Source organism: Sapajus apella, unplaced genomic scaffold, assembly GCF_009761245.1.
Source record: "Sapajus apella isolate SASKATOON/1434 unplaced genomic scaffold, GSC_monkey_1.0 scaffold169, whole genome shotgun sequence".
NCBI lineage: Eukaryota > Metazoa > Chordata > Mammalia > Primates > Cebidae > Sapajus > Sapajus apella.
Window position 1 is genome coordinate 539,332 of NW_022437109.1, and position 19,139 is coordinate 558,470.

Below are 19,139 nucleotides of genomic sequence, written 5' to 3' on the forward strand. Positions count from 1 at the left end.
TTTTGAGATGGAGTTTCGCTCTTGTTACCCAGGCTGGAGTGCAATGGCGCAATCTCGGCTCACCGCAACCTCTGCCTCCTGGGTTCAGGCAATTCTCCTGCCTCAGCCTCCTGAGTAGCTGGGATTACAGGCATGCACCACCATGCCCAGCTAATTTTTTGTATTTTTAGTAGAGACGGGGTTTCACCACGTTGACCAGGATGGTCTCGATCTCTTGACCTCGTGATCCACCCGCCTCGGCCTCCCAAAGTGCTGGGATTACAGGCTTGAGCCACCGCGCCCGGCCTATATATATATTTTTTAAAGATGGGGTTTCACCATGATGGCCAGGCTGGTCTTGAACTCCTGACCTCAGGTGATCCACCCACCTCGGCCTCCCAAAGTGCTAGGATTACAGGCGTGAGCCACCATGCCCAGCCTAATTTTTGTATTTTTAGTAGAGGTGGGGTTTCACCATATTGGCCAGGCTGCTCTCGAACTCCTGACCTCAAGTGATCCACCCACCACAGCTTCCCGAAGTGCTGGGATTACAGGTGTGATCCACCGTTCCTGACTAGAAGCATCTTGTCCAGTGGGGTTCATGAACAAGCCCAGAAACAGGATTCAAGTCTGAAAGTGCTTGCAAAATGTTGTATATATCTACAAATGTGCATTTTTCTGAGGGAGAAAATTCATAGCTTTTATAGAAATTTTTGAGGGGATCATGACGCAGAAAAGGTTAAGGTTCACTTTTTTAGGCTGGGAATAAGATCTCCGAATAGGAGAAAGAGAGATCAGAGCCTTTCAGGAAGCAAGGTGCAAAGGAAAGAGGAAACTCATCACACGTGATGCACAGCACTTTTTTTTTCTTTTTTTTTTTTTTTTTTGAGACAAAGTCTTGCTCTGTCACCAGGCTGGAGTGCAGTGGCACCGTCTCGACTCACTACAATCTCCACCTCCTTAGTTCAAGAGGTTCTCCTGCCTCCGCCTCCCGAGTAGCTCGGACCACAGGTGCATGCCACCACGCCCAGCTAATTTTTGTATTTTTAGTAAAGACGGGGTTTCACCATGTTGGTTAGGATGTTCTCGATCTCTTGACCTCGTGATCCGCCTGCCTCAGCCTCTCAAAGTGCTGGGATTACAGGCATGAGCCACCACGCCCAGCCGATACACAGCACTTACACACACAGCTACGTTTACGTGCAAATGGAGAAATGAGAATTATTTTCTGGATGAATGAAAGTTAAATCATTTTCCTCCTACAAAATGATTAAATTGGTGAATCGTGGCATTCTCACATTGTCAGATTTTATTACCTTTATGTTTCAGGTAACAGAAAAGGCATTAAAAATGGATCTTTGCCTGCCATGGTAGATGGTCCCCTTGCCACCTCTAACTCCTATTGTACATATTCAATAATAAGAGAAGGGGCCGGGCGCGGTGGCTCAAGCCTGTAATCCCAGCACTGTGGGAGGCCGAGGCGGGTGGATCACGAGGTCAAGAGATCGAGACCATCCTGGTCAACATGGTGAAACCCCGTCTCTACTAAAAATACAAAAAGTTAGCTGGGCATGGTGGCGCGTGCCTGTAATCCCAGCGACTCAGGAGGCTGAGGCAGGAGAATTGCCTGAACCCAGGAGGCGGAGGTTGCGGTGAGCCGAGATCGCGCCATTGCACTCCAGCCTGGGCAACAAGAGCGAAACTCCGTCTCAAAAAAAAAATAATAAATAATAATAATAATAATAAGAGAAGACCCAAAAGGATCTGACTTCATAAATCTTTAAAAAATTTAATTCTGAATGATAGCTCAGTCTTCTCATCTGTAAAACAATATTAATCCTCATGTGCTTCAAAAAATGAATTGGAAAGCTATTTACTGTCCACAACTGCAAACTGAAAATTATTCATGACTATAATAAAATGCAAACACTGGCCAAGTGTGGTCGCTCACGCCTGTAATCCCAGCACTTTGGGAGGCCGAGGCGGGCGGATCACAAGGTCAAGAGATTGAGATCATCCTGGCCAACATGGGGAAACCCCATCTCTACTAAAAACACAAAAATTAGCTGGATGTGGTGGCACGTGCCTATAGTCTCAGCCACTTGGGAGGCAGAGGCAGGAGAATTGCTTGAACCCGGGAAGCAGAGGTTGCAGTGAACAGAAATCACGCCACTGCTCTCCAACCTGGTGATAGAACAAGGCTCCGTCTCAAAAAAGAAAAAAATAAAATAAATTACAATGCAAACACTACTAAATTTAAAAATAATGTATGTATGCTAGAGGAAAATGAACTTTTTATTACATTTTACTCTGCAATCCATTATCATGAACAATTCATATATCAAGCACGTCTATAAAATCTTCGAATTTATTTTGCCATGAAGCTTTATGGAGTCAATTTAATTACTTGATAATCATACCCGGTCAACTCCATAGAAATAACCTACATTAGACAAGTATAGCTTTGCTTCTGGGGATCTCTTAAAAATATTAACTTAATTCAAAGTTAAACTAAATCATTACCTCCAGCAACTCACAGTGAAGTCTTGATGATGATGGCGTTGATGCTCATACGTTCCTTATGAAATATATTTTGAGGACAGAGACCTTAATTGCTTATTTTTTTTTTTTTTTTTTTTTGAGACGGAGTTTCACCCAGTACCCAGGCTGGAGTGCAATGGTGCGATCTCGGCTCACCGCAGCCTCCACCTCCTGGGTTCAGGCAATTCTCCTGCCTCAGCCTCCTGAGCAGCTGGGACTACAGGCACGCACCACCATGCCCAGCTGATTTTTTGTATTTTTAGTAGAGACGGGGTTTCACCATGTTGACCAGGATGGTCTCGATCTCTTAACCTCGTGATCCACCCGCCTCGGCCTCCCAAAGTGCTGGGATTACAGGCGTGAGCCACCGCGCCCGGCCCCTTAATTGTTTCTTAGTGAAAGCTAATGAGGAATTCTTCTTCCTTTAGAAACCCAGTCTGAGAACTTCCTCAGGCTTTTTCTCACCTCCTGTGTCTCTAGGAAAGTCCTCAGCTCTTCTAAACATAAGAAGCTAGCAAATAATATTCCTAAATAAAATCTGGCCACAGCTGTTAACTTCCCCACTTTTTATTTGACATTGGTCAAATGCAGATCTCCACTTGCCCTTTATTTCATGCAAATTTGCCTGTCAAGTTAAGCACTTCAGTGTTCTCCTTTCTACCACACATGCTGACTTACACACATGCTGAATCCGAGGATCAGTGCAATCAGCTGTCCATCTTTTCCATCTGGGAGCTGCTCAGATGGTAAAAATGTCTCCACTGTTTTTCTCTTAACATTTTTTGAAATGAGTAGCTCTCTTTGAGTTCCCAGCTTTGACAACCCTGAGTGTATGTTATAGAGAGTGGGATACCCATTTCTTAAACAAATCTGGCGTTATCCCCGCGAAGCTGATTTCTGCCTGTACTAACCTCCCCATCTGAGCCTCCCTACTCCCCACCCCAACACACACCAGTCAACCTCAGGCTGAACCTGAACAATAAGTGATTAGGTCTGCATATTAGCAAAATGATGCCACGGAGGGCATCTATGACTCTGCTTTTGAAGACATGCTGAAATCATTTGTCTCACTTCTTTGACATTCTCCAAGTTACAGGTAGTTCCAGTTTTCTTTCTTTCTTTTCTTTTTTTTTTTTTTTTTTGAGATGGAGTTTCACTCTTTTTGCCCAGGCTGGCGTGCAATGGTGCAATCCCAGCTCACTACAACCGCCACCTCCCAGGTTCAGGTGATTCTCCTGCCTCAGCCTCACAAGTAGCTGGGTTACAGCCGCTGGCCACCACGCCCAGCTAATTTTTGTATTTTTAGTAGAGATGGGGTTTCGTCATCTCTACTAAAGATCTTTGGTGGCTGGTCTAAAACTCCTGGCCTCAGGTGATCTGCCCACTTTGACCTCCCGAAGTACTGAGTTGACAGGCATGAGCCATCGCGCCCGGCCCCAATTTTCCACTCATGGCAGAGACCGTAAGTCAAGGAAGCAAACAAGTATTTCCATCAACTGTAGAAAAGAAACACCCTCCAGCTACCGAACTGTGAAAAGCTCAGCTTGGGACGTGCATTAACCTTTGACTTACTTTCTTAGAACAAGTTTCTAAGTTGGCTACTGAAGACTGGGATAGTATTTAGGAGTACCACTATTAGGATCCAATTTCTTCAACATATCAGACTGGATTGGCTTTCAGACTCCTCCCCAGTATGTTATAGAGGCACATGTGAGTTGATTTCTAAGGATTTTTATTCGGGTTATTTGTCCTACTGCTTGGGTTTCCCATCATTATCAAGATGGTTCAAACCATTATCCAGATGGTCCAAAAGAGAGACCAAAGCTATCAGTTCTGTTACTTCACTCTGGAAACCTGTGTTTTAGCTGAAGACAGCAAAATGTTCCAACACAGTCCAAATTAATATGGGCATTCCCTCTTTAGCACATGGAACACGTTTCTGAAAGTGTTAACTGTGTAGTCTCTTTTGAAGTGCTGCACCAGTGTTGTAAGGTGGCAGAGTTTCCCTGAAATCCTCTGAAGTTATAAAATGTCTTTGTCCACGAGGCGCGATGCAACCCCCCCCCATGTAATCCCAGCACTTTGGGAGGCCAAGGTGGGCGGATCACCTGAGGTCAGAAGGTCAAGGCCAGCCTGACCAACATGGAGAAACCCCGTCTCTACTAAAAATACAAAATTAGCCAAGCATGGTGATGCATGCCTGTAATCCCAGCTCAAAAAAAAAGGCTTTGCCGATCATATCTTCTAGCTATCAGTTCATCAGTTTTCTCCTCTGTAGCACAGTTAAGATCCCCCCCTGTTTTTCTTTGAGATGGAATCTTGCCCTGTTGCCCAGGCTGGATTGCAGTGGTGCAATCTCAGCTCACTGCAACCTCTGCCTCCTGGGTTCAAGCGATTCTCCTGCCTCAGCCACCTGAGTAGCTGGGATTATAGGCGCCCACCACCTCGCCAGGCTAATGTTTTGTATTTTTAGTAGAGACCGGGGTTTCACCATGGTGGCCAGGATGGTCTCGAACTCCTGACCTTGTGATCCTCCAGCCTTGGCTTCCCAAAGTGTTGGGATTACAGGTGTGAGTCACCAGGCCCAGCCAGGATACATTTTACAACATCAAAAGACACTCCATTCCTTAACTGCTTGTTGATCTTCACTCTGTGTATCCTCACCCATTTCCTCAAAGGTGCCTCCAGAACCTGCAAAACTCCCACTTTTACATTCAGCATGATGGTCTTTCTCTATTTCTTGGTGGCAGGCACAGCACCATCACTCATTTTGTTAGCCATTATGGGTCAAAACTGTCTCCCAGGGCATAAACTAAACAACAGAAAAATAGGTTACCGAGGAGTAAATAACACACCGCAGAGCTCAATCAGTGGAAGAAGCAGCTTCACACCTCCCATCCTGGTCCAAGCTACCATCTCTCGCCTGGATTCCTGCAGTAGCCTCCTATCTGGTCTCCCTGCATCTGCCCTTGCCCCTACTGGTTATTCTTCACGAGCAGCCACAGCGATCCTTTAAAAACGTCACATCACTACCTGGTTTGAGATCCCCTAGCAGCTTCATTTTTACTACAAGTAAAACCTAGACTTTGCTTCACTTTCCTCACATCTTTGCCCAATTGCCACCTTAATAATAAGCACTTCTCGAACCACCTCACGTAAAATAGCAACTCCTCTGCCCCCATCTCTGCACCACACCCTAATTCGCCTATCCTGCCCCTTCCGCTCCATAGCACCTCTCACCATTTCATATATTACATATTTATTTACATAATGTGTAGCAGATTGCATTTTCCATGGTGGCTGCAACAAAAGTTCTCATTCCACACACTTTCTCACAATGTAACATTTCCACTATTCCCGCTGAGAGATGAGGATCTAAGTTCTCCACCTGAAACTGTAATGGAATTGTAATGGAAGTGACACTACATGACCTCTGAGACTAGGTCCGATCTCTGCCTGGTCCTCTTGGGACACTCAGTCTTCGAACTCAGCCACTATATGAGGAAGCCCGGGCTACACAGAGAGGCCACTTGTAAACGTTCTGCCAACAGCCCCAGCTGTGGTCCAAGCCAAACAGTCAACCTCAATTTCCAGGCATGTAAGGAAGCTTTTGGGATTACTTCAACCCAACCACTGCATACGAAATTCCAAGTAAGAACTGTTTAATTTAGCCTAATTACCTCCCAGAACCATGAGAGATAATGAAATTGTTGTTTTAAGCCACTAAGTTTTGGGGTCATTTGTTATTTAGCAACAGGCAATAGAACAATTTGTTTATGTGTATATTTTATGTGTCTTTCCCTCTAGAGTGTAAATCCCACAATTTCAGGGATTTTTGTTGTTGTTGTTGTTGCTGCTGTATTCCCAGCACCTAAAACAGTGACTAGCACATGTACTCCATAATTTTTTTTGGGGGGGGGGACAGGATCTTGCTCTGTTCCCCCCCAGGCTAGAGTGCCCTGGTGTCATCATAGCTCACTGAAGTCTCAAACTCCAGGCCTCAAGTGATCCTCCCAAGTCTTCCACGTAGCTAGGAACACCACAACCAACTAATTAAAAACATTTTTTTGGTAGAGATGGGGTGTTGCTACATTGCCCAGGCTGGTCTCAGACTGCTGTGATCCTTCTGCCTTGGCCTTCCAAAGTGTTGGGATTACAGGTGTGAGCCACCATGTCCAGCCCCTGATAAATATTTATTGAATGAATGAATGGATGCATGATGCACTTTCTCTTTTGGTTTTTGTTTGTTTTTGAGAGGGAGTCTCGCTGTCACCCAGGCTTGAGTACAGTGGCAAGATCTCGGCTTACTTGGAGCCTCTGCCTCCCAAGTTCAAGCAATGCTTCTGTCTCAGCATCCCTAGTAGCTGGGATTACAGGCACATGCCACCACACCAGGCTAATTTTTTGTATTTTGAGTAGAGACAGGGTTTCACTATGTTGGCCAGGCTGGTGTTGAACTCCTGACCTCAAGTGATCTGCCCACCTCAGCCTCCCAAAGTGCTGGTATTACAGGTGTGAGCTACTATGCCCAGCTGATCCATTTTCAATAAACCATCCTAACGGTTATTGGTCAACAGTATATGGCATAGTCTGCACTTGATCTTATTGGCTGGGAAACTAAATTGGCACACAGAACATGGGAAAATATGTTGGAATATTTCAAAGATAAGTAACATATGTAGTATACACAAATATAACATATGTAATGAATTATAGTAATTACACGACAGCATAAAATAGGATTTGAGTTTTATGTAGTTTGTCTTTTGGTGATTGATCCCATAATCCTACCATGAGCTTCTCCAGATCAGGTCTGGAAAGTCTTCAGAGTATTTTCAGAAGGATTAGTTATTCTTCTCATTCAAATAATGAAGTCCTTCCTAAGCATCCCACACTAGTGGAAGTCACTCACATGGTTTTGGTATGAAATGGAATGAAGCTGGGTGATGGCTGTGTGTGTGCACGTGCATACACGGGTAGGTGCATACAATTTGGAATGCCTACTTCCACTGCCAATTTTCACAGTCCGTGGTTTGGAGTATATACATATATATAAAGAGAACGAACAAATATAGTTCTGTATCTCCCCTTTCTGCACCAAGTGCCTTGATTTCACATTTGGAGCAAACATTTTCAAATATTCAAGGAAAATATTAAATTTTTATCATCTCAGAAGGCAACAAAGGACAAAATTTCTTAGCTACATGAGAAGAGGTTAGTTTTTGTTTGGGGAAGAATAAACAGGTGGATGATCATGAGTGGACTAGCCAATTTCTTTGAGCCAACCCATCTCAGCCTTGATTGGAGCAAAAAGCATAAGGATGTGGATTGTGTGTCTTAGAACTGGGGATCTCTGCTGGATCTACTCACAATGGGAGCAAAGCAGTTTCCATCACAGTAATTGCCTTGATTAACAATCGTGTGCCACTTCTTTCCAAGATCCAGAAGGACTTGAGAGTCAAAATGGCTTTTAAAAGTTCTTCACTTAAACAAGGCCACAGCCACAAGGCTACTTGGCCGAGTGTCTCTTGAGGAAGACTGAGTGCCATTTTGTTCTTTGTTCCAATGGCAGTTGTTGGTGCCACTGGGCCTCAGCACCTGGCCTGTGTCATGAAGTCCCCCTCTTGACTGGGTCTAAGCCTTGAGTGGAAAGTGGGGGAGCCTCCCAACACATCCCTGGAAAGTCTAGGCAAGTAAATTGGAGATTATTTTCTTTGGGAGTCTCATTTTCCTCACCAAAATTTAGATAGAGCTTCTGAAGCTAATTGTTCTTTTTTCATTATAAAAAATGTTTTTATTTATTTATTTGCAGGCCCAGCCAAACTTGACTAGAAAAGAAGCCCGGGCAGGGGTTTGGATGAGCCCATGACGTGTAGCGCGCTCCGACCAATTGGGAGGCCGTGAAAGGGGGAGGGCGGAAGTGACGAGCCGTATCCCTCCGCGGGGCGAGAGGGTCGGTGGGGGGAGTCGGCGTCTCTCTCCCCCGCGCCAGCTCCCGTACACGGAGCCGCATTCCTTGGCCCCCCCACCCCCCTCCCTCGGGGCCCCCCCCGCCCCCCTCGGGAAAAAAATCCACCCCAAATCACTCGAACCCGAGGGAGGCTTCCTTTCACCCTTGGGGAGACGAGCTTTCAACGGTTCCCTCTTCGTCTCCCCCCAAGCCCCCGTCCCCTCCCCTGCTCCCACCCCCTTCTCCCGGCGCCGGGTGCAAGGTCCCTTTAAGGCGACGGCGCCTTCCTCGGGTCAGACTACCGGCGGCGACGACCACGGGAGGTGAGTGAGCAAGCGAGCCTTCTCTCTCCCCACCCCCTGCTCCCGGGGGTTCCGTTATCTTTTCGCTCGGCGAAGCGTTCCGAGGCCAGACAATGAGAGGGGGATGGGCCGGTACGCGCGGGGGTGGGGGCGGGGGACCGGCGGCGCGCGCCCCCGCCCACCGCGAGCGGCGGCGCGGCCCACGGCAGGGGCGGTCGTGGGGTGCGGCGCGCGAGCGCGAGTGTGTGTGCGTGCGCCCCGGGCCGCGGGAGCCGTGCGAAGGGCCGGCGGCGGAGGCCCCTGCCTGCCGGCTGGCCGGCCACCCCCGCCCCCCGGCGCCCGCCGCGGCGCGCGCGCGCGCGCTCGCGCCCCACGGCCCCGCACAGAGTCCGACGTCCACACGCACGCCCGGCGCGAGGCGTCTCGGAGGAGTGGGCGGCGCGGGCGCGGCTCGCGGCCCTCGGCCCGCTGGGGAAGGGACGGGGGCGCGGGCGGCGGCGAGACGGCGGGTCGCGGCGGGAGGGGCCGGCGAGGGGGCGAGGCCGCGCGGCGGAGGGGGCGGGCGGCGGCGGAGCGGCCCCTGGGGTGGGGGTGCTCGCCCCTTCCCGCCCCGCCCCCGCTCCAAGAGGGAGTGGGACGCTCATTTTGAGCGGGAGGAGGAAAATGAGTGATTGCTGAGCCGATCCCTTGTGTTATGTAATGTCTGCTTGGTCTAATAGTACATCCTAAGCGTTAGTGCACTGTAGCTAGTTTACGAAGTCTCGTCCCTGGGCCCCCAAATTTCTTTAGGGATGGCGCCGTGATTTGTAAAATGGGATGGGGCGGGGAATCTTTATTTTCTGGTGATTATGTCCTGCCGCGGTGGGCGCCATGTTTATCCCGGGGACTATTTTCTCTAGATTCTTGGCACCTTTTGCAAAGGAGTACTGTCATTGATCCACTTGCTTTGCCTCTTTCTGCGTGTTGTTCTGATTTCCTTCCTCTCCAGATGTGGGGTTCCCTCAAACTGCTAGTAGCACTGAACGTTTCTCGGCTTACTTGTCTTAGACATTCTTAGCTCAGAAAGGTAGTGCTGAAGAGTTCTCAGAGTCATTTGGTGACCAGTCTCATCTTCCAAATGGAACTTAAGATACAGTTATACCATCTCAGAGCAGCTGCTGTTTTGGTGCAGGGGGTAGCCGGTCCCTCCATGCTCGTAGAGACATCTCACCACAGCTCAAAACTCTACAGAAATGGGATTTTGCTTTTTTTTTTTTTTAAAGACGGAGTTTCACTCTTGTCGCCCAGGCTGGAGTGCAGTAGCTCGATCTCTGCCCACTGCAATCTCCGTCTCCCGGGTTCAAGTGATTCTCCTGCCTGAGCCTCCCAAGTAGCTGGAATTGCAGACATGTGCCACCACGCCCTGCTAGTTTTTGTATTTTTAGTGGAGACAGGGTTTCACCACGTAGGCCAGGCTGGTCTCCAACTCCTGACCTCAGGTGATCCACCCGCCTTGGTCTTCAAAGTTCTGGGATGACAAGCACCTGGTTGGGGTTTTACTTCTATAGTAGTTTACCCTACTAGATGAAAGAGAAACAGCGCGGGCAGGCCGAATTTCGAGACCTTGTTGCTCAGGGTCTGAGCGCTTGAACTCTGAATTCGAGCTGTTAGCACAATTGTTTTCAAGTTCTGGGTGCATAAAAAGTACCTTGAAGTTTTTTTTTTTATTTTTTTTTATTTTTAAGATGGGGTTTCTCCATTATGACCAGGCTGGTCTTGAACTCCTGACCTCAGGTGATCCACCCACCTCGGCCTCCCAAAGTGCTAGGATTACAGGCGTGAGCCACCGCGCCCGGCCTTGAAGATTGTTAAATATACAGTTTGGAGGGGCCTCATCCCCCAAGTTTATTTGAATGGGGCAGAGTGGGGGAATGTCATCTCTACATTTTAAAATGAGCAGTCCTACAGCGGAGACTGATTAACCACTGCTTTGAGAATTACTGGTCTAACATAAAAGCGTTCAAAATATTAAAACAATTAAATGACACCTTGTGCCCTTGATTTCCTTTCCTTTTCCAGAGCTATGTTGGTGGTGTATGTCAAACTAAAGGAGGTAACAGAATGGACTCTTGGGACGAATGTGATTCGTTAGAGTTTCCACTTCCATCTTGAACTAGTGGTATAATCTAGGAAAGCAGTTCTCAAAATGTGGACAGATGACCCGTGGGGATCTCCTCGTACCGTTTCAGGGGAGCCTCAAGGTCATAACTATTTTCAAAATAATAGTAAGATGACATTTCTCTTTTTTCAGACACACTGATGGTTCAAAAGCGATGCTGGATAAAACTCCTGGTAGTACCTTAGCACAAAGCAAGTCAGTGGCACCAAACTACTTACTTGAGAATGCCCTTGAAGCAGTAAAGATTATTATTATTTTTATTTTATCCTGTTTTTATTTTTTTTGAGACAGAGGTTTGCTCTATCGCCCAGAGTGGAATATAGTGGCACAGTCTCCACTCATTGCAACCTCTGCCTACCGGGTGGTGTTTTTTGTTGTTGTTTTTTAAGACGGGGTTTCACCATATTGGTCAGGCTGGTCTCAAACTCCTGACCTCGTGATCCGCCCGCCTCGGCCTCCCAAAGTGCTGGGATTACAGGCGTGAGCCACCCGTCCCGGGTTGTTTTTAGTAGAGATGGCGTTTCCTCTTGTTGGCCAGGCTGGTCTCTAACTCCTGGCTTCAGGTGATCCACCCACCTCGGCCTCCCAGAGTGCTGGGATTACAAGCTTGAGCCACCGTGCCTGGCCTACTATTATTAAATCTTAGTTTTTGACTGCATGTCTTTTCAATTTTTAAGAATTTGTGATGAAATAAGAAACATGGATAAAGCATTTGTGCTGCCTATGGAGGTGTGATTGTTTTCATGAGAGAAGCCATTTGTGAGATTGTGTTATGAGTGGCTTATTTCATGGAGTAGCATTTTTAGTTGAAAGAATGACGGGCAAACTGGTTTTTCACACTTCATATTTGGCAGATATTTCTTGAAAATGAAGTGAGCTTGTCACTTCTAAGAAAACAATTGACAGTATTTGTTACCAGTGATAAAATTTGGGTGAAAATTAGAATGTTTAAAAAGTTCACATCTGGAGTTTGACAGCTTCCTAGTACTTAAAAGACTTTCCTTATGCTATCAGTGGTTAAGGACTGTAATTTTTAAAAATGTTGTATAATGATATATGTCATTTGGAAGATGGGCATAGCTCTGTAACCCTGTATTTTGCAAATGACCAATGCATGATGTTTCAAAATTATTCGAAGTAAAAGCTCCTTTAAAATTACCAGATATAGCAATGGATTTTAACAGTAAAAAAGTAGATTGATATGGTTTAAGAAACTACTATTTGACCTAGCGTGGGGTGACTCACTCCTGTAATCCCAGCACTCTGAAAGGCCAAGGAGTTTGAGTTGAGCCTGGTAAACATAGTGAGACCTTGTCTATATTTATTAAAGAAAAAAGAAAAAACTACCATTTATTGAATTTTAGTATTTACCACTATCCACAGTTATCTGAAAAGGTTATTAAAATGCCTCTCCCTTTTTTGACTAGATTTTCATTGTATTCTTAACCAAAACAACATATAGCAACAGACTGAATGCGGAAGTAGCAGTGAGAATCTAACCATCTATTAAGTTAGACATTAAAGAGATTTACAAAGATTGAAAAGTGTTACTTTTCTCACTTTTTGGAGGGGAAGTATTTTTTTGTTGAAAATGTTTATATTAACTTGTAATGGGGCTTGTATTAAAATATATTGATAAATGTTAAAATTTTAAAATTTTGAATGTGGTGAATGTGGAAAGATAAAATTCACGTAAACAAAAGATCTTTGGCGTCTTCAATAATTTTAAGAGTCCAAAAAATGAGAATCATTCGGTCTATGTTTCTGCTCTTTAGATCATTCAAATCTAACTCCCTTTGGGAATTTTTGGGGAATTCATAAGTAGTCAAAGTTGATGGAAGAGTCAGTGACTTGGGGAAGAGTTCTAGAGCAAAAAAAGCTTAATTTGAATCCTAACTGGGATATTTACTAACTGTAGCCTTGAGGAAGTTCTCTCTAAACCACTGTTTTGACCGTACCTGTAAAATACAAACTTTAGAGCTGGTTGTTTACAAACCCTAGAGCTGGTGGATGCCTTTGTCATAATATCAATGTGGTAATATTTTGATAGATTCTTTTTATGATATTAAGCTATATCCATATATATATATATATATACACACACATATATGTGTGGGGGGGTGGAGTCTTACTCTGTCACCCAGGCTGGAGTACAGTGGTGTGATCTCAGCTCACTGCAAACCTCCATTTCCCAGGTTCAAGCAATTCTCCTGCCTCAGCCTCTCAGTTAGCTGGGATTACAGGTGTGTGCCACCATGCCTGGCTCATTTTTGTATTTTAGTAGAGATGGGGTTTTACCATGTTGACCAGCCTCATCTTGAACTCCTGACCTCAGGCAATCCATGTGCCTCAGCCCAGCCGTAGCAATCTTGGCTCACTGCACCCTCCGCCTCCCAGGTTCAAGGGATTCTCCTGCCTCAGCCTCCTGAGTAGCTGAGATTATGCGACTACACCTGGATAATTTTTGTATTTTTTTAGAGACGGGGTTTCACCATGTTGGTCGGGCTGGTCTGAAACTCCCGACCTCTTGATCCACCCACCTCGGCCTCCCAAAGTGTTGGGATTGCAAGCGTGAGAGACTGTACCTAGCTGAAAAACTTTTATATGTAACCAAGGGAAGGAGAGCAGAAGGGAGACACTAACCTATTGCTAGCTTTTAGCAGAGTTAAAAGAAATTGAGAGCATAGAATTGGAATTTAGACAACACACAACAGTCATTGAAGAAAAGCTTTCCATCACAGTAGATGCTTTTCTTGGGAAAGGGCCACCTGAATATTGAACGCTTTTAAAAGAGAGAACTTGTTGCTTGCTTTAGTTGTTTTAGTAAAGAGCACAGAACTAATGTTTGGGTGCTTCCTGATACAGGATTTGCTGCCAAACAAGAGGAAAGTATTTTGAGTTTGGAAATGGTAGGTTATTAAGACTACTTAAAACCCATATGATTTTTTTTTTTTTTTTTTGAGACAGTCTCGCTCCGTCGCCAGGCTGGAGTGCAGTGGTGCGACCTCGGCTCACTGCAACCTCTGTCTCCCGGGTTCAAGCAATTCTCCTGCCCCAACCTCCCGAGTAGCTGAGACTACAGGCGCATGCCACCACGCCCAGCTAATTTTTGTATTTTTAGTAGAGACAGCGTTTCACCATGTTGGCCAGGATGGTCTCGATCTCTTGACCTCGTGATCTGCCTGCCTTGGCCTCCCAAAGTGCTGGGATTACAGACGTGAGGCACCGCACCCGGCCCATGTGATTCTTATATATTATGTGTTACCACAACAGTTAAATGCTGTGAGGGACAAAATGGGCTGTGCAAAGACTGAATAAATAAAAGCCTATTACATGTTTAACTATAATTAGTTTTATACACAGATTAAGTATTCAGCCCTATAGGTTTTCTGGTATTCCTTTTTAGAGCCAAAAATTGAGGTAACTTGAAAACATAATTACCAGTTATGTTGAGGATTATCATTGTTTATTTTTTACCCTGGAACAAGAAAGTGGTGTTCTTAAAATGTTTGTTTTCTATAAAACATTTTTCCTGTTCCAAATGTTCTTTTTATGTTGATTTTTGGGCAGGTATGTACTGGCAGTAAATTGAAAACGTTAGATACCAAATTCTTCATTTCTGGATTCTTCATCTTCATTTCTGGACTTTACAGCTATGAAAGAACAAGACAGAGGAATTCAGAGCTTCAGGAACCAAGTATGTCAGGAGAGTTTTAGAAAACAGATCTTTTTCTAATTTTCTTTGAGATGAAGATGGGCAACATTTGCTGTCCCCTAAATAGCTTAAAAGTGGACAGGTGTATCATTGTTTTTAAAAGGTCTGTCTGTGTCTTGCTTTTACAATTATATAGATTTTTATTGACTAGCTGATCATATAGGGTCTTAGTATAAAGTACACTACTGTATTTGCTAGCGTTTAAGAAATAATCTCCTTCCCCCCAGACAGGTGTTTATTTGGCACTCCTATATTATGGATGGAAGGACGAGATAAGAGACTGGGTATTGCTAATAGTTCTGTATGAGCCTGCAGTGTTAAGTAAAACCTATTGAGGGTACAAAAATCATGTTACCAACACAATTACTACAAAGTAGAGAAACCACCTGTTACCAAGATGTCAAATAATGCATTAATGGAAGAAGGTAATGTACCTCCTTGGTAGCCTACATAATCCACCTTAGATTAAGTTGTTATTTAACTATTGTACAACATCTTAAGTGAAAATGGCTGCATAAAAATTAAAAAAAAAAAAAAAAAAAGCAATGTATATGTACAAGCTACGTGAAGATTGCTCCTGGGAACAAATCAGTAAGAAATTCAGCCAACAAGGTTACGAGTTATTTAGTAAATGCCAAAGAGATAGGGCAGAATATAGCAGTACTAATATCACAGCTAAGATACGAGTAGGTAGTTCCACCCCTTAGCCCCCTCAGTGTTGTGTGTTTTGTGTTTTGTTTTGTTTGATACGAAATGTTGCTCTGTTGCCCAGGCTGGAGTGAAGTGGTGTGATCTTGGCTCACTGCACCCTCTGCCTCTCAGGTTCAAGTGATTCTCCTGCCTCAGCCTCCTGAGTAGCTGGGACTATAGGCATGCACCACCACGCCTGGCTAATTTTTGTGTTTTTAGTAAAGATGGGGTTTCACCATACTGGCCAGGCTGGTCGCTTAACTCCTGACCTCATGATCCGCCCGCCTCAGCCTCCCAAAGTGCTGGGATTACAGGGGTGACTTGGCGTCAGTTTTTATTAAGAAAAGCTCATGCATGTGAAAAGGAGGAAAGAGGCTGGGTATGATGGCTCATACTGGTAATCCTAGCGGTTTGGGAGGGGGAGACGGGCAGATCATGAGGTCAGGAATTCGAGACCAGCCTGACCAGAATCGCTTGAACCGGGGAGGCAGAGGTTGCAGTGAAGCTCTACTGCACTCCAGCCTGGGTGACACAGTGAGACTCTATCTCAAAAAAGAAAAGAAAGGAGGAAAGAATTTTACAAGGAACACTTGGCAATGAACCCACCACCTAGACAGAATGATTTTTAATGTTTTGGCGCATGCCAAATATTTTTATTTTTTATATTTATTTTTTGAGATTGAGTCTCGCTCTGTCGCCCAGGCTGGAGTGCAGTGGTGCAATCTCGGCTCACCGCAGCCTTCGCCTCCTGGGTGCAAACAATTCTCTGTCTCCACCTTTTGAGTAGCTGGGATTATAGGCACCTGCCACCATGCCCCACTAATTTTTTTGTATTTTTAGTAGAGATGGGGTTTTCACCATCTTGGTCAGGCTGGTCTTGAACTCCTGACCTTATGTACCTTGGCCTCCCAAAGTGCTGGGATTACAGGTGTGAGCCACTGCACCTGGCCAACACATGCCAAATTATTTTTTAAAAGTTGGCATACTGGTATCTATAAAAAACATAAAAATAACCTGCCTGTAGTCGCAGTTACTTGGGAGTCTGAGGCAGGAGAATCACCTGCGCTCAGGAGGTTGAGAATGCAGTAAGCTGTGATTGTGCCACTGCACTCCATCCTGGGGCATACAGTGAGACCCTGCCTCAAAAAAAAAAAAAAACAAACAAACAAAAAAAAAACCAAGTATCTGTGTATTTGCTTAACACCTTGAAAGTCACACTCAAGAAATTTCTATTAAATATTTCATTTATTTCCTAAGAATAAATACATTTTCCTACATGAATATAATACGACTATTGTTTCCTTTCTTTTAAAAAAATTTTTAGAGAGATTGGTTCTTACTGTTTCCCAGACTGTTCTCGAACTGACCTTAAGCAATTCTACCATGTTGGCCTGCCAAAGAGCTGGGTTACAGGTGTGAGTCACCATGCCTGCCCAACATTGACATTTTTAAATTGACTATTTTGTTGTTTTATAGAATGTTCCATATTCTACATTTAATTATTTCCTTCTAGAATGTCCCACCTTTTCATTATTTATTTGTGGTGATACTTAATTTTTTCTTTTATTGCTGTATTTCTTGTAAACACAGAGTTAAATTTAAGTAATGGATTTTGGCCAGGCGCAGTGGCTCACACGCGTAATGCCAGCACTTTGGGAGGCCAAAGCAGGTGGATCACCTGAGGTCAGGAGTTAGGGACCAGCCTGACCAACATAATGAAAACCAGTTTCTACTAAAAATATAAAATTAGCCAGGTATGGTGACGCATGCCTGCAATTGCAGCTCCTCGGGTGGCTGAAGCAAGACAATTGCTTGAAACCGGGAGGTGGTGGTTGCAGTGAGCCGAGATCGTGCCATGGCACTTTGGCCTGGTCTACAAGAGTGAAACTCCATCTCAAAAAATAAATAAATAAATAAAATAAAAATAAATAAAAATTGATTTGATTCAGGTTAATTATTGTCAGTAGTACCTCATACATAGTTTTTGGCTTTTCTTGTTTGCAAAAAAACAAGCCATAGACAAAACAGCTGATAATTAATGTGAATTGTTAGTAGTTTAGGTTATTTTGTTTTTTGTTTTTTGTCTTTTTTGAGACAGAGGCTCGCTCTGTCGCCCAGGCTGGAGTACAGTGGTGCGATCTTGGCAACCTCCGCCACCAGGGTTCAAGCAGTTCTCCTGCCTCAGCCTCCTGAGTAGCTGGGATTACAGGCGTGTGCCCCCACACCTGGCTAATTTTTATATATTTTTTAGTAGAGATGGGGTTTCACCCTCTTAGCCAGACTGGTCTCAAACTTCTAACCTCAAATGATGTACCCACCTCTGCCTCCCAAAGTGCTGAGGTTACAGGCATGAGCCACTGCACCCAGCCTGGCTAATGTTTTTTTTTATTTAAACATATTACAATCACAACCTTTGACTTTTGAGATATAGAGCTATTACTGTAACTTTTAAGTTCAAGCATAAATAAGATTTTGAGGAAGAATATAGAAATAGGTTTGCATTTTGTCATTTTGATTCACTGCCCGCTGCAAAAATGATTTTGAAGTTGAAGAAGTAAGAAGAGTTTATATGTAGCAAAAGTAACCTGTAGGGGAATTGCAAAGGGGCCACAGCTAGAAAAAATTTAGAACTGGGAGGCTGGGCACTGTTGCCCACACCTGTAAAACCCAGCACTTTGGGAGGCCAAGGCAAGCAGATCGCTTGAGTCTGGGAGTTAAAGACCAGCCCGGACAGTATGGCAAAACTTTTATTATCTCTATAGAAAATACAAAAATTAACCAGGTGTGGTAGCACATGCCTGTAGTCCCAGCTACTTGGGAGACTGAGGCAGGAGGATTGTTTGAGCCCAGCAGCTGAGATCACGCCACTGCATTCCAGCCCAGGTGACAGAAAGACCCTGTTAGGAAAAAAAAAAATTTTTTTTTGAACTTAGAACTGGGGATTAGACAATTATTTCCACAAAAATTATTCACCAGCCAATACAGATAGTGGCAAACAACTATAAATCCATAATTTTACAGGGTAAACATCATGGTGCTCTTGTTTTATGTACTTGGGTAAGAACAAGAGTGGCCTAAAAGTTGTCAGATGAATAAGAAAATAAAATCAAGTTTCTGGCTGGATGAGGTGGCTCACACCTATAATCCTAGCTCTTTGGGAGGCTGAGGTAGGTGGATCACCTGAGGTCAGGAGTTCGAGATCAGCCTGACCAATATGGTGAAACCCCTTCTCTACTAAAAATGCAAAAATTAGCTGAGTGTGGTGGCAGGTGCCTATAATCCCAGCTACTCGGGAGCCTGAGGCAGGAGAATGGCTTGAACCCGGGAGGCTGAGGTTGCGGTGAGCCGAGATCGTGCCATTGTACTCTAGCCTGGGTGACAGAGCAGAGAGCAAGACTCTGTCTCAAAAAAAAAAAAAGGCCAGGCGTGGTGGCTCACGCCTGTAATCTGAGCACTTTGGAGGCCAAGGTGGGCGGATCACCTGATGTTGGGAATTCAAGACCAGCCCGACCAACATGTTGAAACCCTGTCTTCAAAAAAAGAGAAAAAAAAATACAAAATTAGCTGGATGTAGTGCACATGTTTGTAATCCCAGCCATTTGGGAAGCTGAGGCAGGAGAATTGGTTCAACCGAAGAGGTGGAGGTTTCAGTGAGCTGAGGTTGCGCCATTGCACTCCAGCCTGGGCAACAAGAGCAAAACTCCATCTCAAAAAAAAAAACAATATAACCATTTGAATAATTCATAAGAGCCTTGTTATGTTCTGATGCAGAGAGGACAAATTTTTTTTTTTTTTTTTTTTTTT

At 44.7% G+C, this 19,139-nt stretch overlaps 1 protein-coding gene and 1 long non-coding RNA gene across 2 annotated transcripts in view; both read left to right on the top strand.

The window, feature by feature from the left end:
- Positions 1 to 8,820: 8,820 nt before the first annotated feature.
- The window catches only part of POGZ (pogo transposable element derived with ZNF domain), a 57,096-nt gene continuing 46,777 nt past the window's right edge, over positions 8,821 to 19,139 (top strand). Inside the window, exon 1 of the mRNA XM_032267486.1 lies at positions 8,821 to 8,904. Coding sequence (XP_032123377.1) covers positions 8,897 to 8,904 — 8 coding nt within the window. The 5' untranslated portion in view covers positions 8,821 to 8,896. The remainder of the gene's footprint in view (positions 8,905 to 19,139) is intronic.
- Positions 9,297 to 15,229, top strand: LOC116542489. Its single transcript, XR_004265244.1, has 3 exons — positions 9,297 to 10,465; positions 10,616 to 11,168; positions 14,501 to 15,229. It is a non-coding gene; the product is annotated as an uncharacterized LOC116542489 (long non-coding RNA).